The sequence below is a fragment of the Fusarium odoratissimum genome (assembly GCF_000260195.1).
Source record: "Fusarium odoratissimum NRRL 54006 unplaced genomic scaffold supercont1.12, whole genome shotgun sequence".
Classification (NCBI taxonomy): Eukaryota; Fungi; Ascomycota; class Sordariomycetes; order Hypocreales; family Nectriaceae; genus Fusarium; species Fusarium odoratissimum.
The window spans coordinates 706,956-726,931 of NW_022158698.1; the positions used below are offsets into that span (position 1 = coordinate 706,956).

General features: G+C 48.5%; 9 protein-coding genes across 12 annotated transcripts; 6 read left to right on the forward strand and 3 right to left on the reverse strand.

Annotated features, from left to right (window-relative positions):
• The first annotated feature begins 61 nt into the window (after positions 1-61).
• On the forward strand, positions 62-3,943 carry FOIG_08211 (uncharacterized protein). The gene is made up of 2 exons (XM_031208157.1): positions 62-454; positions 508-3,943. The coding sequence occupies exons 1-2, from the start codon at positions 354-356 to the stop codon at positions 2,342-2,344; spliced, it is 1,938 nt and encodes a 645-aa protein (XP_031062291.1). The 5' UTR covers positions 62-353; the 3' UTR covers positions 2,345-3,943.
• FOIG_08212 (uncharacterized protein) lies at positions 1,920-3,944 on the reverse strand. The gene has a single exon (XM_031208158.1). It carries the CDS (start codon positions 3,802-3,804, stop codon positions 2,599-2,601), a length of 1,206 nt encoding a protein of 401 aa, XP_031062292.1. The 5' UTR covers positions 3,805-3,944; the 3' UTR covers positions 1,920-2,598.
• A 554-nt stretch (positions 3,945-4,498) lies between these two features.
• Positions 4,499-6,262, forward strand: FOIG_08213 (uncharacterized protein). Of its 2 annotated transcripts, XM_031208160.1 has the most exons (2): positions 4,499-5,606; positions 5,664-6,183. In XM_031208160.1, the coding sequence occupies exons 1-2, from the start codon at positions 5,184-5,186 to the stop codon at positions 6,039-6,041; spliced, it is 801 nt and encodes a 266-aa protein (XP_031062294.1). In that variant the 5' UTR covers positions 4,499-5,183; the 3' UTR covers positions 6,042-6,183. The 2 variants fall into 2 exon arrangements, with proteins under 2 accessions (XP_031062294.1, XP_031062293.1); XM_031208159.1 differs by having other exon boundaries at positions 4,499-6,262.
• On the reverse strand, positions 5,953-7,735 carry FOIG_08214 (uncharacterized protein). The gene is made up of 3 exons (XM_031208161.1): positions 7,335-7,735; positions 7,140-7,270; positions 5,953-7,086 (listed from the first exon to the last, which is right to left on the reverse strand). The coding sequence occupies exons 1-3, from the start codon at positions 7,386-7,388 to the stop codon at positions 7,053-7,055; spliced, it is 219 nt and encodes a 72-aa protein (XP_031062295.1). The 5' UTR covers positions 7,389-7,735; the 3' UTR covers positions 5,953-7,052.
• A 61-nt stretch (positions 7,736-7,796) lies between these two features.
• FOIG_08215 (uncharacterized protein) lies at positions 7,797-8,691 on the forward strand (the record flags this gene model as incomplete). The annotated part of the gene is made up of 2 exons (XM_031208162.1): positions 7,797-7,978; positions 8,025-8,691. The coding sequence occupies 2 exons, from the start codon at positions 7,797-7,799 to the stop codon at positions 8,689-8,691; spliced, it is 849 nt and encodes a 282-aa protein (XP_031062296.1).
• Positions 8,692-9,208: 517 nt separating this feature from the next.
• FOIG_08216 (uncharacterized protein) lies at positions 9,209-10,141 on the forward strand (the record flags this gene model as incomplete). The annotated part of the gene is made up of 1 exon (XM_031208163.1): positions 9,209-10,141. The coding sequence occupies one exon, from the start codon at positions 9,209-9,211 to the stop codon at positions 10,139-10,141; it is 933 nt and encodes a 310-aa protein (XP_031062297.1).
• A 428-nt stretch (positions 10,142-10,569) lies between these two features.
• On the forward strand, positions 10,570-14,191 carry FOIG_08217 (xeroderma pigmentosum group C-complementing protein). The gene is made up of 2 exons (XM_031208164.1): positions 10,570-12,849; positions 12,900-14,191. The coding sequence occupies exons 1-2, from the start codon at positions 10,637-10,639 to the stop codon at positions 13,837-13,839; spliced, it is 3,153 nt and encodes a 1,050-aa protein (XP_031062298.1). The 5' UTR covers positions 10,570-10,636; the 3' UTR covers positions 13,840-14,191.
• Positions 14,192-14,554: 363 nt separating this feature from the next.
• On the forward strand, positions 14,555-19,040 carry FOIG_08218 (uncharacterized protein). 3 transcript variants are annotated; one of them, XM_031208166.1, is made up of 4 exons: positions 14,555-16,560; positions 16,642-17,083; positions 17,195-17,624; positions 17,682-19,040. In XM_031208166.1, the coding sequence occupies exons 1-4, from the start codon at positions 16,406-16,408 to the stop codon at positions 18,602-18,604; spliced, it is 1,950 nt and encodes a 649-aa protein (XP_031062300.1). In that variant the 5' UTR covers positions 14,555-16,405; the 3' UTR covers positions 18,605-19,040. The 3 variants fall into 3 exon arrangements, with proteins under 3 accessions (XP_031062300.1, XP_031062299.1, XP_031062301.1); XM_031208165.1 differs by having other exon boundaries at positions 14,555-16,517; XM_031208167.1 differs by having other exon boundaries at positions 14,649-17,083; positions 17,682-19,037.
• Positions 18,791-19,715, reverse strand: FOIG_08219 (uncharacterized protein). The gene is made up of 2 exons (XM_031208168.1): positions 19,354-19,715; positions 18,791-19,299 (listed from the first exon to the last, which is right to left on the reverse strand). Exons 1-2 carry the CDS (start codon positions 19,467-19,469, stop codon positions 19,023-19,025), a joined length of 393 nt encoding a protein of 130 aa, XP_031062302.1. The 5' UTR covers positions 19,470-19,715; the 3' UTR covers positions 18,791-19,022.
• Positions 19,716-19,976: the final 261 nt, after the last annotated feature.

Sequence of the window (19,976 nt, forward strand, 5' to 3'; positions counted from 1 at the left end):
TGCCGGAACCTCAGTGAGCGTTGGTAGTTTAGGTTTAGGGATCCGCCGAATGGAAGCTTATCGTCAACAGTGGGGCCGTCAACTGGAGGGGCCGATCAAGTCTCGCGTGCCTTGGAAGACTCATATGATACTGAAGTACTTCACTGTAACCTTTGAATCTACTTGGAGTCGAAACAAAGACCGTCTTATACCGACTCTTGGTTACTGTTCTCTGATTGGAAGATTTATCAAGCGCCTGTCTCCTAGCTTGCTTCTGTTTGCTGCAAGTCATCATCCACTTGCATCATCGCTCATCCATTCATCAACAGCCACAGCTTTCACTTCTCTCTGCTTCAGTTTCACCCTCATGACGGATGTTTCTGAAACATATAGACCTTACTACAGCACTACGGCCCTCGTATCTTCCAGATGAGGTGCTCCTATTTGTTCAGGACAACGTAGGCTTGTATGAGGGGTAGGTTGTTCTTGGCGATGCAAGTTGAAGCTCTGATATTAACACGATAATAGTAAATTCAAGCTCCCCAATCAACAAAATGGGCAGGTTTACTTAACCTCACATCGGGTCTGTTATGTTGATAAGCAGGAGCCCCGTACGCACTCCGTTGCTTTGGACCTGAAAGATGTGGAACGTTACGAATTCTATGCTGGCTTTCTGAAGTCATCAGCTAAGGTGACTCTGATACCAAAGCCTCCAAAGCGATCATCGTATCACAGTCGTGCTCTGTCGAACGCATCAAGTGCACAGAGAAATCTATCTGGATCGCCAGGAATTTCCGAGTCTGCTTATAGAGCACCCCCTGAGCCTCCAGCTGTGACAAGCGCAACATGGGTCTGCACTATATGCAGTTTCTCAAATCCGGTCCCCTCGAACTTTGATCCTACTTCGGCAAACGCCCATACACCTCTACCACCATGTTTAGCATGCGGGATCAAGCCGACCTTATCTCACGTTCTCAAGGCTGCAATCTCTGGCGCAAGCAATCGCTCAGTAGCCTCACCAGCTCTGAATGCACCTCTCCCGTTACGGCCAGCTCACTCTGGCACTCGACCTTTATCTGAAAATCTGGACCAAAAGCCAGCTTCAAACTTGCCCGATGCTACCAATGGTTCAAACTCGACTGCATCTTTCCAATGTCCTCGTTGTACCTTCTCAAATCATCCTTCCTTGATGACTTGCGAGATGTGTGGTGGGCCCCTGATTTCGCAAAATGTCCCATCATCTATCCAGCAAAGCTCCACAGCTGATACCATAAGGACGGACTCCCCGGGGCCTGTACTGGACCCAAGCAAAATCAACAAGAATGGAAGTGATGCCCCTGAGAGTGTCAAAATTTCTTTCCGAAGAGGTGGCGAGAAAATATTCTATGAGCGACTCAAGGGCTCTATGACCCAACGTAAATGGCTTCTCAGAGATGCACCCCCTGCTCCAAACAGCCGAGCTGCGGACGAAGGATCTAAAGACACACCGGCCGGCACTCTGGGAGGGCGACAGAAGGGAGTCGGTATTGCTGGTCTAGAACAACTTGGATTGAACATGCGCAAAAACAATGAGTTACTAATAGGCAGTGCTTTCGAGGATCTGGAGGCTCTTATGTCATCTGCTAAGGAGGTCATCGCACTTGCGGAGCGATTCGCAAGACAAACAAATAACGGGCAAGGCAACGCATCAGCCGAAGAGAACGCGATTTTAGCGGAATCGGCCAGCCAACTTGGCCTAGTCACGACAAAGGATATTGTCGGTGGTGGGAGCTCCGAGTCACTCTATTTGTCGGAGCTCGCCAGAAACTTAGCTGAGTTCCTCACCGATGACTCCAGAGGAGTCCTTAAGAAGGCGGGCGGTATCATAACGCTCGTCGATCTCTGGGCTATGTTCAACAGAGCTCGAGGCGGCGTCGAACTCGTCAGCCCAGCAGACTTCGAGAAAGCCGCCCGGCTCTGGAGCAAGCTTAAACTGCCTGTTCGTCTGCGCACCTTCCGCAGTGGTGTTATGGTTGTTCAGGGTCGTGACCGTACCGACGGCACCACGGTCAGGGCCCTACTTGCATGGCTACGCGATCTTCACGAGTTTCCCCCTGAGCGCGAAGTGCCTTGGGATTGGAAAGAGTTTGGCAGAGGAGTTACAGCCCAAGAAGCTGCGGAACGCTTTGGCTGGAGTCTTGGTGTTGCAGAGGAAGAGTTGCTGATGGCGGAAGAGCGAGGAGAGTTGTGTCGTGAGGAGGGATTGGAAGGTCTTAAGTTCTGGGTGAACTATATTGATCCGGGCGAGCACAAGAAGCACAAGTCTCAAGCTCAGAAGGATAGTGATGAGGTTATGAAGGCATTGAAAGCAAGCGGACTGTTATAAACGAGGCAACGACCATGTTGGATTATATAGCATAGACATATGTGAGCCATTCACAGAAAATCAACGAAACAGGGAGCAGATCGCAAGGATTCATGTGCCATTGCCTCCCTAGAAAGATAACTGAACTGAGGTGCGTCTTCACATACATTTATAACCCGAACTCCACATTATTCGTCTACCGAAACTCCAAAAACCCAAGTCGTCAACCAGTACTCCCTCATAAGCCTGGCGGTTTTAGATACCCCAACAAGCTCTCAGACAACAACGTGAGTGGAAAGATGTTCCACGGCCTCTTTGATGGATCGCAGCATTCGTTGATTAACGCAGAATGGGCATCGCACGGGACGATCATCTCGAGTCATGGGCTGCTCCGAAGTAATTGGAGTGAGCGTGAGGTCAGTAGTCATATCGTGCGCTGGTGTGGCCGTGTAGCGCTGAACGGAAGTAGCACGCACAGTCGGTGTGGTCAGAATGCTATTAGGCTGAAGTCCTGCTCTTTCTGCGCGTTCACGCTCTTCTCGTACAGCCGCTGCCTGTTCTTCGGCAGCTTGTTCTTCTTGCTGAAGCTGGCGCAAAGCATTCTGTAAGACAACTTCAGGATCATCATCGGCGTAGATGGGCTGGTCAGGCTGAGGAGGGGGGATTGCAGGGGGATCATGCGTCATCATGAGAGGTGGTGGAGGAGGCACCTGTTGAGGAGGGCCTGTCATTCTACGGACCACTTCATCGCGCACCAAGGCACATGTGTTGAGGGTGGGCTCGATACCAACAGCGCGTATAATTTCTTCTTTGATCGCAGCTGGACTTGTGTCAGGGGCGACGCTCATGTAACGAGGGACACAATCTGCCAAATATCCTATATCCTCGGCGGCATTGATTCCTCCGTCCCCATGACGGCGCTGTCGTCTTATCAAGAGACCATAACGTTTCTTGAAACGATGGATCCAACCTGGAGAAAATTCAGGAGGGTTTTCATCCTTATATCGCGGCAACTGTCCGAATATTGATTTTGCCTTGTCACCAAGTTCTTCATTGGTAGGTTGGCGACCAGATGCTTGTACCTGTTGATACCATATAAGGACGAGCTTCTCTACATCAGGCCAGTTTCCGTAGCGCAGACGGGAACCCGAAAGTTGAGGATTGTCACTATCTAGACGCGAGTACTTGGGTGACAGCGAGTGTGACACGGTGGATTGGCTTATTTGCTGGCCATACTGAGAAAAGAACCATTCGATACAAGCCTTGTGCGAGGGACGGATAGGCTGGCTATTCGCCCAGCGACGCAGAGCACGGCGTTGGTCGAGTGTTAGGGAATGTCTCTCCTTTGGCGATGCGCCGACGTGATCACCGACATGGTCAACGGAGGTGACATCGTGGCCTACCTGAGCGACGGCATCAACAGGAGAGAGGTCCGGGGCGGGAGCGGCGACAAGGGCCGGGTCGGTGGTAGCAGCCGACATGCCCAGGACGGCTATCTCCTTAAGGTGTGGGTTCTCGATTTTGGGGGTATTGAATTGGAGATGGTGAGGCTATCGTTGTAACCGAAGGACGTGCGCTTGGGGGAGGTGGGATGTTTCGATTAAGGAGATAGTTGATGGCTGTTTGGCGAGAGAATGTCGATGGCGGGGGAGGAGTAAGCTTTGTATGGACGTCACGTGATGTGTAGGCAAATGAATTAGGGGGCAGGTGCGACAAACGGAGGATTAGGTAATCGTATTGTATAGCAAAAATGATCATGATCATGACAGTATTGAGATTAGAATATCGTTGAAATAAAGCCATGGCCTTTGATTACGTCTTCATATCAACTTCACCTGTGCTCTTGTATTCTTGTCTCAATAATATTCATGATATTGAATGCTCTTAATGGCCTCGATATATGCCTCCTCGATAACGTACTAGACTGAATCGCTAGTCCTGATTGTTTCAGCAACTTTGATAGAAGCATGGATGTCCACAAGGATCACGGCCATAGGCATGCCAGGATAATTGGACATGGGGTTTCCTCCGTTTCGGCACAAATTTCCATGTTACCTAATTGGAAAACGCATGCATATCATGATCAGTCCTCGTAAAAGGATAAACTCCTCGCTACGACGATTCGCCAAGTCGTATGGTTACAGTCATATTCAAACTCTGTGAGCTGTCACTAAAGATTCATGCCAAGTTGAGTATAAATCAGGAGCTCATGTGTCAGTTGGATAACTCGGCCAACCGTTGAGAGTGGGTAGAAACGGGATGGACAGGAATACAACCTCCGGGCCGGTCTCGCACTGACTCTCTATTAGGCAGTGCAACGGATAACGGATGATCAGGTTGAAGAAAAACAGAGATGCTGCTCTAATAGTTTCCTCGTTCGCCTACTCCTTACAAGCATTAACCTCAAACTATCATAAAGACTCGTTTAAGCTATCCCCAGAAGAACTCGTCAGACTCTGATAAAGCAAACTAGAGACTTGATTACATGACTAGCGGCTCTCGATATGTCCGTCAACTTCCTGATCAGGTATACCCGCTCTGAGCATGAACCATGTCGCCACTTGGCTTAGAGTTCGAGAACTTTGAACATGTGCGCACTAGTTTCGTCTGCATGGCGATCTGCCGGTACACTAATAAGTCGATATGTACCTGACTGGCTGACTGTGTGATATTTCTGTTCCTCTACAGCCGTTTCAGTCCCCTTTCTTGCTCTTCAACATGCCAGACATTGATTGAGATAACGACTTATATGTACAGTAGGTAGTCGTCAATCCGCAAATATTGCCACCGCTACACGCTATACATCAAACCCTACCCTTGTCGTCGACTTGTTCCAGAACAACCAGAAGAATCATCCACCATGGCCAGCACACTGGGAGACCACGATGGCTCCATGCCACATTATAGAGTTCCAGGAACCGCTAGGTCTTCAACGGCTGCTTCGACGACATCTTCCTCCACAAGAATTGCCCTCTTCAACTCCCTCACTCCATCCAGTACAGCCCTGGTCAGCGAGTGTGTGGATACACCATATCGCCCAATACCAAAAACCTTGAAGATATCTTGGCAATGGAACAAACTGCGAACTTTCTTTCTCGGCAATGATGGCTGCTCAAAGATGTTTGCTGTATCAGAACACTCTGGACTTTTTGGCCGAAACTCAGGTTCGCCTTGTCTTCTCCTCCACAACGGACCAACCGGAAAGGACGAAATACTAGCAGCAGCTGGCGAGACGCTGCGGGACGGGTTATCTGACCCAGGTGTTGTAGAGAGTATTGTCAATGTATCCGCAGCCCCTGGGTCAGACATCGATACTAGGGTTGCCACTGAAATCGTACAGGCACTATACGATGAAACCGAGCAGTGCGTGGTATTCCGATGGGCAATAGAAACAAAGCAAGCAGAGACAGTCCAAGACTGCAGCTTTATTCGGGAAGAATTCGAGTGGTCCATGACACCGCTCCAAGCGGCCAAGGATCCTAAATACTGTCACGAATTCAAGCTTTACCGAACTGGAGATATGAAGGCGCCATTGGAATACCTCGCCATGGCCTCGTGGAAGGAGGCAGCATGGAAGACATGCAAGATTGAGTTCTCTGATAAAGCAATGCAGCAGAACTTTGGAGATCGGTGGTCTCTAATGGTGGTGATGTCTGCCTTGAGAATGTGGCAGCTCGGTCGAACAGGACAAGCATCTTTGGAGTATGTATCGAACTGATACTGCTCATTTTACTTTGTATCTTAGCGTTATTGTATTTACCAAAAGTAGAACCGCACATAAGTGTGTAATAGAGATTATAGATTTAATGATGACCACATGCAGTGTAAGGCTGTGAACATAGCGATACGATTGCCTTGCACTTACGCTTTGTTACATGCATCCTTGCTTCGAGAACATTGCTCCTTATGGCAAGATTGAACAAGGGGAGACAAACTCACCTTGTCGATCTTGCCATGGCGAATTCTATATTCATGCAACAGAAAAGGGACTTTACCTCATTTCTCAGGTCCATATCCAAGGTATGATCCATAGCAGAGAATCAGCTGTATATCCCTCGGTAATGCAGTTTACCCAATAGTATCAACACAATTTTCCATATTCAAGTCGGCATACGGGTCCATTAACATTCATGTAGCGATGCTGAAGTCTCAACAGATCCAGTTGGTTGGTATCGATCGATGAGGCACAGGTTGAAATGCGACGCACTAACATGACAGACAATAGGGCGCTGAATCAACAACGAAATCCTCTTTGCTGAGAGAATCAGTTCAACCTGATTTAAGCCCCCCAGGTTGGTATTCCAGGAATATTCGAGTTCTGTGTGTCAGGTGGAGATGAAAATGAAGGGTAAGGTCAAGTTCTTCAAGTAACGGAACTGCACTGGCTGCGAATTATCGTGGGTAACATGACAGTTAGCATTGCCTCACATCATGGCCATTACGCAGCTCCAGGAAACCTCGGTTCATAGAGATGTGAAGGAAATATTCTGAGCCAGTGTTCGGTATCGGGATCACCCAGCTCCGCATAAATCACAGTCGGACTCGATATGCGTATCATCGAGTGCATCACAAGGGGGAATAGTACTGCGTTATGTCACAATTGGCGAAATCGGCTTTTGTTGGTATCTGAATTCGGCTGTCCGGCTCGATGGACAGCTCATGTCTGCATGACTTATAAACGTACACCGCATCCAAACAACCATACAACCATCGTCTTCGATTCAACCGTCTAGTTCTTCTTGTCCTGCTGATCAAGGAAGTTCCTGGTATCGGGTTAGTCCATGAAGGCTCAGCATCGTCGGGTGAATTCGCGCACTTGATGAAGTCGGCCTCGTCGGAGCTGGAGGCGTTGATGGGAGGAGTAGCGGTAGCGGTGGGCTTAGAGGAGCCGCCAGACAGGGCAAGCTTGGTACCGACGACGAGAGTTCCCAACCAGGCCACGGCGAGCTGTCATTCATGTTAGTTTTAGAAGTCTCTAGTCTGCGGCGAGCGCAATTGAGGTTGAACGAACGTAGTGACCGGCGACCTGCTTGCCAGCAATGGTGTAATAAGCGATACCAGCCATTGTGAATAATTAGACAAGACCGAAAAAGACGAATTGGGTGATGACGAAGGGCAATGGGTGGATGTTCGAATGTCGCGGTTGAGATAGTTTGCCGAGCTCTCAAATTCAACTTAGAGCTTGTGCCTGGAATTACAGGCCTAAAGTGGATGAACTGCCCCAGAGTGTGCGGTTATTCTCCGGATCATATCGTTGATCGGGATCAATCGGATCTACGGAAGCAACGTCACTGACCCAGGGTTATCAACTTTCTTGCAGAAGCCTGCAGCCATAGATCCCAGTGGGTAAAGGTAGGGTAGCGGCGGGCCATCAAAATGGAAGCTTCTACTGCTCTGAAGGCTTGTTATCGCATCTTTCTTTTCTTCAAACAACCTCATTAGTTTGTCTTTGATTTTCTGTTCAATCTTTGAAATGTCTTGGTGGGGCAAATCAAAAGACCCCAAGCCGGAGGAGAAGAAGACCGAAGCAGCTCAGATCAAGGACACTATCGTTGAGAAGCTTCCCTCAAAGGATCAGCTACCAGAGAGTGTTCAGAAAGCTGTCAACAAGACAGGAAGAGACGGAAATGTCTTTGACGACATAACCGATGGCTAGTATGTGTACCTTTGTAAATGTGTAACACGAGCTAATCGCACATAGTGGCCCCGACTCAACCGACACCAATTTTCGATATGCTGCCTATGCCACGCGAATTAGAACAATTCTTTTATCTGCGCATCGATACGTCGCCTACACCTCAGATATAGGAGAGTCGTTCCGTCCCGTAGCTCACCCCAACCTCGTTCGCGCTGCCTACGGTGTATCTTGGTTGTATCTTATTGGCGATGTTTCGTATGAAGGTTACAAGTCATACTGGCACAATCAGCGTGTGTTGAACCCCAAGGTGCAACTCTCTCCTAGACAAGAGAAGGTTACTGGCCTTCCTGCCACCGAGACACGCCCGATCGAGCCGGGTACGGTGCCACCGCTTGAAGACTATCGCACTGTCATGGTCCAGCGCGCAATCTTCCAGAGTGTCGCGAGTATGGGACTGCCTGCTTTCACTATTCATAGTGTTGTGAGGTATTCTGGCCGAGCCATGAAGAACATGAAGAACCAGGTCATCAGGACATGGGCTCCAATTGGTCTGGGCCTCGCAGTGGTTCCCTTCCTCCCAGCTATGTTCGACGAGCCTGTCGAGAACGCTGTTGAGTGGGCGTTCCACAAAGGATTCGAGACATTTGGGGGTAAGGCCGCAGTAGGCAATGCGCCTACGACAGGTCGTGAGGATTTGCTGGCCAAGCGGCCAAAGGAGAAGGAACTGTAATACAAGACTCTGCACCACAAACTTGGCGTTCTGGGAGGTGGAAGGCGCTCAACTCGTGTTTCAATGTTCGATCAATATATAGGAATCTTGTATGCGACGCAGAGTCGGTTACTGACTTATACCAATCCAAATATGCAACAATGAACTCCGTGGTGGGGAGGAGACCCCGCGATCAACCTGGTCCCTGGAAGTGGCTGTGCGCCAACGGAGCTTGAAAGTTATTAACACGCCTGTGATTCTTACTCGTGATTTATGTGCATGATTCACAAAAGCCCATCGGGGCCTTGTTCTGTTCTTCTCTCTGCAATCGCGCCTCATTCTTTTTGTCTTTCGACGTGTCAAAGCTTGTGGCACACTCGTTCGTAATCTGCCAAGCTTGGTCATACACGGACCCTTCCAGACGTTTCCTCGCCGCCGCCTTTTGTATCTGTCATCTTGATACGAGCACTTGCGACAACACCTCTGCCTACGGGTAACACCGCCATTTTAACATTTTTAAATACGAAACACCTTCACCATGGCGTCATCAAACACACCAGAAGCTCAGGATACTAGCTACGTCGAAATGCACGACAAAAACGAAGCCGCGCTGATCGGCAAGCACTGCGAATATGACTACTGCAACCAACTCGACTTTCTCCCTTTTTTCTGTCAGTCATGCCGAAAGACATTTTGTCTCGATCACCGAAGCGAAGGGGCACATAAATGTACAAATCCCGGTGCGTGGGCGGAGCGAAAGCGCCAGAGAGAGCTTGCGCAGCCAAGCATTGGACAAGGAAAGATTCTAAGGGACAAGGTGTCCCAAAAGCCTTGCGCATCGCCTGAATGCAAGACCACAATCGGCACATCTTTGACGCCTGGTGTACACTGTCAAACGTGTAACCGAGATTACTGCCTGAAGCATCGTCTAAAGGAGGACCACAATTGCAGTAATTTAGTACCCATCGGGGCTCGGCCTATGCAATTCGATGTTGGTCAGAAGACAAAGACGGCATTCGACAAACTGCGCGCATGGGGTACAGCAAAGAAAGAGCAAGCTGGCAGAGCTTTGCCCAAACCAAAGCCAAGCTCTGCCTCAGCACGTATCATTGCTGTAAACAACCTGAAGAAGACAGCCAAGGGCGACGACAAGACACCTGTTGAGAAGAGGGTGTATATCTATGTGGAAGCCGAGGCAGAAACAGCAAAAGCCAAGTTTCCTAAGGGGGAGTTCTTCTACAACAAGGATTGGGTTGTAGGCCGAGTTCTGGATGCTGCAGCAAGGAGCCTGCAGGTACAAAACATCAACAACCAAAGCTCAGACGAGAAGGACAAGCTTCGCGTCTTCCACGTTGAAGGAGGCAGAATTTTGGAGTATAACGAAAAGGTTGGAACGGCGTTGCAGAGTGGAAATACTGTGGTTTTGTTGCGTGGCGTTGGACCAGCTACCCCAGACCTGATTGAGGCGTGAGCGTTGTGTTTTATGGATTAGCTACCTATAGGGATACATGGCCTGGCGTTGGGCAATTTGATACCAAGAGGAATGATATCAATATTTTTGTTTACTGTGAAAATGGTCTCCTACCATATTCGTGGTTTCCATTGGTTCATCTGTGTTCCAACATGAGAATACTGAATTGCCTATCGTACGTGTTCCCACGGTGATTTGTAGGTCTTCTACCAAAGATTTCCAAGTCAAAAACACTGCAGGTGCTATTTGGTGAATATAAACTCTTAATTATATTACTTAAGTTTCGAACAAATAAACGTTTTGCTTACTGATACGATTGACTTGAAGCCCAAGTTCATGTTACTGCCTCTTTAATCGAACCACGTGATTGCGCGTCTGCCTCCCGTGCTCCCGTCTTCTATGACGAAGTACCCACCACGCTCTAGTCTAAGCCGTTCATCAAGCTTAAATTCATCCTACTTCGCAGAATGCGACAATCTTATTTATGATATCAAGATGCCTCCTTTAGTACCACGCAAACGCTTGCGTGAGTCGCCACCACCTGGAGAAGGCAGAGCATCAAAAGCAGCCAAAGAGAAGCCCGATTCATCACGGCGCAAAGCAACACTGTACGATGATTTGGACGCATCTGCGACACCTAACTCAAACTCGATCCTCCATGGATTCGGAAATGATGATGATGATGAAAGCTCTTTGACATCGTTGTCAGAAGATGAATTCGAGGACGTTATGCCACCAAATCAACTGAAAGGCAAGGAAGAAGATTCTGAGGATGAAGACATTGAGTTTGAGGATGTCCAAGCACCAGTTGCACCATTACCAGACGCCCCGGTAACTTCCGGGGACTTGGAATTGACACTCACAAGGGACACCAGAATCTCACTCACAAACACATTCGACAGAAAGGGACCCTCAAAACGTGAGAGGAAGGTCCGGCATGCCACACACTGCGTTCACGTCATGTTGCTTCTATGGCACAATGCTATCCGAAATGCATGGCTTTGTGATCCCGAAGTCCAGGCGACTATGATCTCTCATCTTCCGCCAAGACTCTGGGATGAGGTGGATCGATGGAGGCGCAACAGTGGTCTAGAAAAGAAGCCGACACCTAAGAAGCCAGCAAAGGAAAACGCAAAATCGAAAGGTAAAGGCAAAAAGGTCCAGGATCGAAAGTCGCGCGACTGGGGTGCAGAGGCTGAGAGATTGGAAGAAGGGGCTGTTGATATGAGTCATGGAGACCCCCTATTTCGACTTATGCAAACATTGTCAGCTTGGTGGAAACAGCGTTTTCGAGTCACAGCGCCAGGGTTGAGGAAATGGGGATATATGTCCCTTGAGCGATTAGACCGTCTTACGAAAGCGCAAAAAGTCGAATCTCATGACCCAGAGCAATTTGGTGAGAAGATCTCAAACCTGGAGGATTTCAGACATCATGCGCGAACATGTGAAGGGAGTAGAGACGTAGGCGCCCAGCTATTTACAGCTTTGCTTCGTGGACTGGACCTCGAAGCACGAATGGTCGCAAACTTGCCTTGTCTAGGCTTTGGATGGAATAAACTTGAGGAGGCCGAGCCAGAAAAGAGTGTAAGTGCGGATCAGATAAACGAGACACCCGAGAAGAAGGCGAAAACGGCGACAAAGAGCGCGGTTACGGCAAAGAAGAAGTCAACGAAGAAAACGAAAGAGCCCACGAGAAATCCGACACGGAAAACACGACCCAAAACTGAGGTTGAAAGCGACCCAGATGATCTGGAGCTTGAGTATAAGGACACTGATGATGAATCTATCGTTGAGATGGATGTCACGCCAAGGAAGACATCGGCCAAGACACCGGCCAAAAAATATGACGCCGACATGGAGTTCCCACACTATTGGACAGAAGTCATATCACCAGTCACTAACAAATGCCTGCCCGTTGATGCTATCGTCAAAAACGTTGTTGGAACAAACCGAGATCTCATCGAATCATTGGAACCCCGTGGAGCCAAGGCCGACAAAGCACGTCAAATCATGGCATACATCGTGGCTTATTCACGAGATGGGACCGGGAAGGATGTCACAGTCAGATATCTGAAACGGAATATGCTTCCTGGCCGTACCAAGGGAGTGAGGATGACACCAGAGAAAGTCCCCGTCTACAACCGTCATGGGAAGGTTAAGAGATATGACCAGTTTGACTGGTTCAAAACCGCAATATCTGGATATCTGAGAGGCAGCAAAGACCACCCTGTAACCGAAGTCGATGAGATGGAAGAAGCAACAGATCTGAAGCCTGCCAAGCCCGAAAAGAAGGAGATCAAGGAGGGCCAGGAGACATTACAATACTACAAGCAGTCCAAGGAGTTTGTCCTCGAGCGGCACTTGAAGCGTGAAGAGGCACTCAGGCCTGGGGCCAAGGGTGTCAAAGTGTTCAAAAACAAGGGCAAAGGTGGCAAGGTCGAGGATGAGGACGTGTTCCTTCGCAGCGATGTTCTGAACGTCAAGAGTGCCGAGACCTGGCATAAACAGGGACGTGCACCACTGGCAGGAGAGCAGCCATTGAAGAGGGTACCCTACCGCGCAGCTACGATAAATCGCCGGCGAGAAATCATGGAAGCAGAAGCTGCCACAGGACAAAAGGTCCTGCAGGGGCTCTACAGCTGGGAGCAAACCGACTGGATCATTCCACCACCGATCAAGGACGGCGTTATCCCCAAGAACGAATACGGGTATGTAGCCGATTGCTTCTTCAAACTCGAATCTACTAACCGAGCTGCAGGAATATCGATTTGTTTGCTGAACATATGTGCCCTGAGGGTGCTGTGCATGTACCCTTCCGAGGGGCTATGCGTGTTTGTAAAAAGTTACAAATCGACTATGCGGAAGCCGTTGTGGACTTTGAATTTGGTCACCGAATGGCTGTGCCTGTTATCCAGGGAGTTGTGATTGCTGAAGAGAACCACGACATGGTGATGGTAGAGCTCGAGAAGGATGAGGCAGAACGCGCACGAAAAGAAGATGAGAAACGACGAAAGAAGGCGTTAGCTCAATGGCGTCGCTTCCTCATGGGCATGCGTATTGCGGAACGAATTCGACAAGAGTATGGCGAAATTACTGATGAAATATCAGTGTTTGGACATGCTAGAGACTCGGTCCAAACCAAGAAGCAACCACAGGTTGAGGATGAAGAGATGGCTGGCGGATTTCTTCCAGAGGGGTATGTGGAAGAAGAGGAGGAAGAGGAACCCCAGGCTCACCACACTTCGAGCTTCTTCCCTGCTGTTGATGAGGACGACGACGGCGATGATGGACTAGTGATGGAGCACGATGGCGCAGATCAGCAAAGAGTAATGATGCAGATGGAGGTTGACAGCAAACAAGAACCGGGCAAGGAATCGCAGGTCGAAGCAGGGTCGGAGTCTGAACCGGAGTCTCGGCCGGTGAACACAAAGTTTGATGCAGGGCTGAAGCATGAAGAGGAAGAGGAAGAGGAACCCAAACTGGATCCGCAATCCGAGGCGGAGTCTGAGCCGCCACAAACGAGTGCAAGGACAAGGAGGCGAGGTCCAGCAAAAGTGGCCAAGGAAAAGCCTTCAGCTGGACGTGCAACGAGACGGTCAACACGGAGCGGACGGAAAGTTGTCTCGTATGATGAAGATGCAATGGAAGAAGAAGATGAGGTAGGAGATTCATATGCTGAATCTGAGGACGATGAGTAGGACTAGCCCCTGAGCGGTTCGGCTCACTGTGTTATGTGAGAGTGATGTGATGGTACGAATAATGATAATTAATACACGTCAGTTGTCAGTTTGCAGGGACGGGAAGTATCCGTTTGCGAGGTTTATAGGCTCTCGAAATGAGTATTAACTCTTGGGCCGACAAACCACGGATCTGTGCATTGGCGGTTTGATGGGATATGAATTTTGTGTAACTAGAAACTGATTTGTTTCAACTACCTAGGAGAGCTTGAGGTGGCAAGTTTATAGAGCGAGAGGACAGACAGTTGAATAGTTCTTGGAGAATCGATCTTATACAGTATCATGTAAATATGCTTTCCTCAGCATTATGCGGTAGACTAATGCATCTACTCCTAGAGTGTGTGGATTATGCGAATAGACCTTCTAGGCTAAAATGATGGGCAGATATTTGACCTGGCAAGGAGTTGTTGGGTTGTATATTCAGCTGAATGACCAACTGACAACCCCTCATCTGGCCATCCACATCCATCCACCTACATTTGACGGAAGCCATCTCATTGATTGATTTGATTGATTGACTGACTGACTTTGATCCCTTCCGAAGAAACCTTATACGCCACAAACGCCGTCGTTGCTTTGCTCTGTTGTACCAAGGCAAAGCAACCTAAGGCAAGCTCTAGGTGCAGGCTAGACGACTAATGCTACCATTCATTCAAATTGCATGTCGCATCGTATCATACCCAAGTGCGACAGCTTATGAATTTACCAACCTACAAACCAATACATTGCATCCATCCATCCATCACGAGACCCAAGGCTTCGCCCGTCATCTTTTCTGAACTTGGGCTTCCTTGTCCCTTGAATTACTCCATCATCAAGACTGACTCTTCTCCTGCATGTCTCTGTCGAATTCGTAAACTCCAATCAAAGAGTGTTGTAGCCTCTATTCTATATCTTGGTTTTGTCGTCACTCGCTCGCTCGCTCGCTCAGCTCCCATCTCGTCTGACTCTTACTCCGCATCTCGTGAGCGTCTGCCTACTTTCTCATGAAGCTATACCAACATTATGAATCTTGGACCCCATGGTTGATGAATTAATCCTTGAACATATCACTCCCTCTGGCATATTGCGCCTCCCTCTAACTCTCTATTCTTAACTTCTTCTCTCCCCTTACATAGTTCCTATTTCCTATTGTCATCTTCCATTTCATTGTCTGCGAACCTCTACTCTATTGAAGCGAGCGGGGGTTTGAAACGAGGCAGCTTCAAACTGCGATAGTGCGATCATTGAACAATCGATTAATCGCTTTTCATCCATTTTCCGATGGAGTCTTAGAATAAAGCACAAAGAAGGGATAGAAGGAGCTGGCCATTCATTCTCTCTCTTCCCGTCTATTATAAGCGAGAAACCTAAACGCCTTTTAACCTTCTCTTCTCTTCTATTCTCTAAATTCATCCATCACTCGACCGACCATTTCAACCGACGTCGAATTAATCAATCTCAACATCACGATACGGCCTCGATCATTCACTTATAGCGAATCGAAATACGATCGAGCAGCTTAAGCACAGCTTCCACTGTGCTGAGTATTCACCGAAATACCTACAGAATCAGTATCTTTGTCGCAGGTAAGAACATCGAGGTTCTTCTATCTCATTCATGTTCTTGAACAAACAAACAACAAGTCAAAAATTTCCTCACGCCGCAAAGTCGCGGGCTGGCTTCTCGTACACCTTACTCAGAATCCCTTCATCGCCAGAGAAGAGCGCCACTTACAATCATGGACATAAGCTTTCGTGTTTAGCCGTGGCGTCATTATCACCGTAGACGCCGCCCTTGTCTTTCAGTCACCTCTTCACGGTGAACCTTGATTCTCATTTGCCTTTGCGCACGAAATTGTTTCGGATGAGCCGTGAAAAGTGGAAGAGGCCATCGTCTCGGAGTGAAAGTGAAGGTTGGTGCGAAGGTGCGATGCCAACATCTTTAGTACTATACTTATGTGACAGTCCTTGCAAGTGTTGAATCACTGTCGCAATTAACTCCTTCTGTCCCCCACTGCCACTGCATCTTCTCTTTACTACATATGCCTTTGCACCTGCCAGAGCATTTATTTGTGAAGGACATCTGCTCGAGCAGTGTCAGCTGGCGGCAACATCATTCACAAGCTCGCGGAATGGAAGTGATACAGATCGATCCACCGCCAGATCATAAACAAAAAGCAGGGCTCTTCGAGACTATGAATCCTCTGTCTTCATATCATTTCTAACCGTTATAATCAAACCTAGGCTTCAACTTTTGTTTGTGAACAAAGAGCCAAAGAACTTCACCATCACGAGGATGGAGGATCCCGAAAGCGAGACAGAAGAATCATCTCCGCCTCTACAAGATACTTGCATACAAGAAGTTACTGCTCTATTTCCCGACATCTGTCTCGACTATGTCCAGACGATTGCTGGGCCTCTCTCATTCGTCCCCCATGAAGTGATCAATCATCTCCTCGATCTCCAAGAGTCTGGGCAAGTATATCAAAAGGCAAAGCGATCGAAACAGGCCATCGGCAAGAGGAAGCGCACAACCGAGGGACAAGATGACGAAGACGAAGTCGAGAAACTACAGAATAGACTCTCCGAAGCGAAGCGCAAATACAGTAACCTTGAAGGACAAGTCATTGCTCCGAAGAGTACCCAAATGGCCACTATGTAAGTTTATCTCCCCTTTCGACCGCATATCATCCGTGATTAGGTGGGTGGCTTTTGGTGTTAGAGCTTCGTGCCAGCATGACCGAGATTAGGGTTGAGAGCTATCCAGTTAACTTTGACACAGCAAGCAAATGATCGCAGGAGATTTCCCACTGGTACCAGTCAAGGTCATTCAACAAACCCTTTCTGACAACGGAAATCGCCTTTTCCCAGCATTTATTGCCATCAATACTGCCATCAATCAGGCAAGCGACCATCACCCATTGCCTTGGAAATTGAAGAAGACACCCTCAGTGCCGGTACAGCGATACAGAAAAGAGAGGATCGACGCGTCCATACAAACCTGCTCCAACGACTGGGAGAAAGAATTGATGAAGGAACTCGAGGCTGCTCGATTACTGCAGTGGGATGTAGTTGAAAAGCGTCGATCAGAAGCATTGGCCGAGGAGGCCGAAAGGATGAACCTTGAGTCGGCAGATGCAAGAGGAGAAGTAACTGAGTGCGGGTGTTGCTTTATCGATACTCCATGGAACAGACTCGTCTATTGTCAAGGCGATGATCCTCACGTAAGTGTCCCCCATTTCAACTATACTATATTTAAAAAGGCTTCTGTAAATTTGGGAAATGTCATGGGTTGCTCTGTGTTAGCAAGAAAACTCTGGCTAACCCCCTTTTAGCCTTTCTGTATCAACTGCGCCCGCCGACACGCAGAGACACAAATTGGCCTTTCAAAGTACGAACTTGAATGCATGTCCATGATTGGGTGTACGGCTGGGTTCTCTTATAGCGAGCGCCAGAAGTTCTTGAATAAGAAACTGACTGCGGCAATCGATCGAATTGAACAAGAGGCCAATCTGCGCATGGCTGCACTACCCGGCCTCGCCAAGTGCCCCTTTTGTCACTATGCAGAGGAGTATCCGCCAGTTGACGTCGACAGAGAATTCCGGTGCCGAAACGACGACTGCAAAATCACGAGTTGCCGGCTTTGTAACTACGAAACACACATACCGAAAACCTGTCAGGAGGCAGCCATCGAAAGAGGTGTCGACCTGCGGCGGGAGGTAGAAGAGGCTATGTCGAGAGCCCTCATCCGCAAATGCAACAAGTGTATGACGTCCATTCAGGCTTCTTTCCTTCTTATACTGACTGCTTATGTCTTGGTAGGCGACACCCCTTTTATCAAGGAAGAAGGCTGCAACAAGATGACTTGCACCCGCAAAGGCTGTGGTAACGTTCAGTGCTACGTCTGTTCCAAGTCTTGTGACTATGATCATTTCAACGATGAGAGGCGAGGTGGCAAGCAAGGCAACTGTCCCTTATTCGAGAGTGCTGAAGAGCGTCACGAAAACGAAGTCAATGCGGCTGAAAAGGCAGCTAAGCAGAAGGTTTTGGAGGAGAATCCAGAACTTGCATCAGCGCCCGAACTTCTGGATTTCAACATGTCTGAAAGGGTCAAGACAGACGATATGCGGCGGAAAAATAAGTTTGGACAGAGATTTAGGGATCGAGTCAACTTCATGCCTATGCCGCCGGTTCTGCCGCTTGAAGGACAAAGGCCGTTTTTCGATGCTCCACCACAGCAGCCACAGGCACAGCATGGACCGGCACACAACCCATACCATTTTCGTCAAGAAGATCTCGATGCTTTATTGAGGCACCAGGAAGCTCATGCCCGAGCCCATGACCACGCTCAAGCCTACGCCCAGCAACTACACGATGCCCATGCCATTCACAATGCTCGGCGGCGACCAGGGGAACCCCAAATTCCTCTTGCATTGAACCGCCTGCAGAACCAAGTCCATGATCAGGCACATATAGGTATCCGACGTCGCCTCAAGAATGCAGTTGCTCGCCTTGGTAATAGAGTACCACCACCACTTGGGCCTCCGCCGGTACCGCAAGCACAACACATGGCAGGAATACCAATACAACCACAACAACAGCCCCAGGCTGGAGCGTTCCCAGCGGCACCAGGAGACCCAGGCCCAGCGATGCCAGGGCTAAACTTTCAAGGACTGGCAAACTTTGAACCATTTTACATGATGGGGCAACCTGACCCAATGGAGAATTGGCGTGGCCCCGGGTAGCGATGACTGGGCTTAATGAACGAAAGGGTTCAGTTGAGAGGACAGACAGGTGCCTTTTTAGAAACTCGACTGTGCAGGGGATCAAGAGCAACACAGCCAATGTGACCACACACGTACTCTCTAGCAAGTGGTGCAAGAAGCCTGAAGGCCAGGGAAACGGGAGCAAAGTTATGGATTCAGTAGGGTGTTGCATGTATTTTGTGGAATAGCATCATCTCCTTCATGGACTGCGAAACTGGGTTCTTCGTCATGTTATTAGACGGCGTTAATTTCTTTTAATGAGATACTTCCTACCTCTTGATTGGCAAATGACGGGCTTTGTATGCTGTAATGGTAGGAAGACAACACCTTGACTCATATTCCGCATTGCCTATTCTTGAGGTAATCAAAGCGTATCATAATATTCATATACAGCCCACTACCTGTTTCTCCCGAATCGCTCATGCCATTTCCCTTTACCGCCACCAAATCCTTTCGTAGTGCCAGCAGACACATCAGGAACAGTATCTAGCTCCACAGTCTCCTTGATGGTCGAAATGATAGAGACGCCCTGCTCGAGGGGTCCATCTGACGATGCAGGCAAAGGCGTAGGTGAGAGGAGCATGAGAGCATTCGAAGTGTTCTTCTGACGAAGAGCGTACGTCTTTGTAGGCGTTTTGATAACAGCCGATGAATCAGAGGACTCCATGGTCAATCTGACTAAGATGAGTATAATACTTGTAAGAGAGTGAATGTAGGGGTTGACTTACACGGGTGCATCGTCGGATTCGAGAAGAGATAATAGGTCCGGAGGGAGTTCGATGAGGCGATAGTTTGTTGAGGAAGGGTTGTACTGGACTGTGATACCGCCTGATTGGCTTGACATTGTGATGATAGCTTGTTTCTAGTGATTGTGTTGGTTGAAAGGGAGACTGTTTGGTGTAGGAGAGAGGAGGGATGTATCATGACGCGCTAAGAGTGAAGTGGGCATTGGGTCCACGTGAAGATCTCCCGTTGGAGTTTGGAGGCTGAGATAAATGAATTACACTGATGGGCTTATGAGGCAAACTTTGCCAAAAAAGAGTGATATACGGGTATATAATTGATTTTATGGCGCCTCCGAATAATTGTGAGTCAGGATATAATCAGATTGCCAGGTACAGGCATACGCTTACCTATGTTGAAGGATAATCTGTCAGAACATCTTATCTCGGGGGCCCCTCTATCATGAGGGACGAAAAGCCGGAATTGAGCGCTCTTGGAAAGAATTGTCATAAATTAAAACGCGTAATTGATCATAAATCTAAAAGGGAATATATATTACAAAAGCGCGGGTTCATCGCTTCAAGCGTGAGATAAAAGAAGCTTAATTTGCTTTTGCTGACCTTCTCCC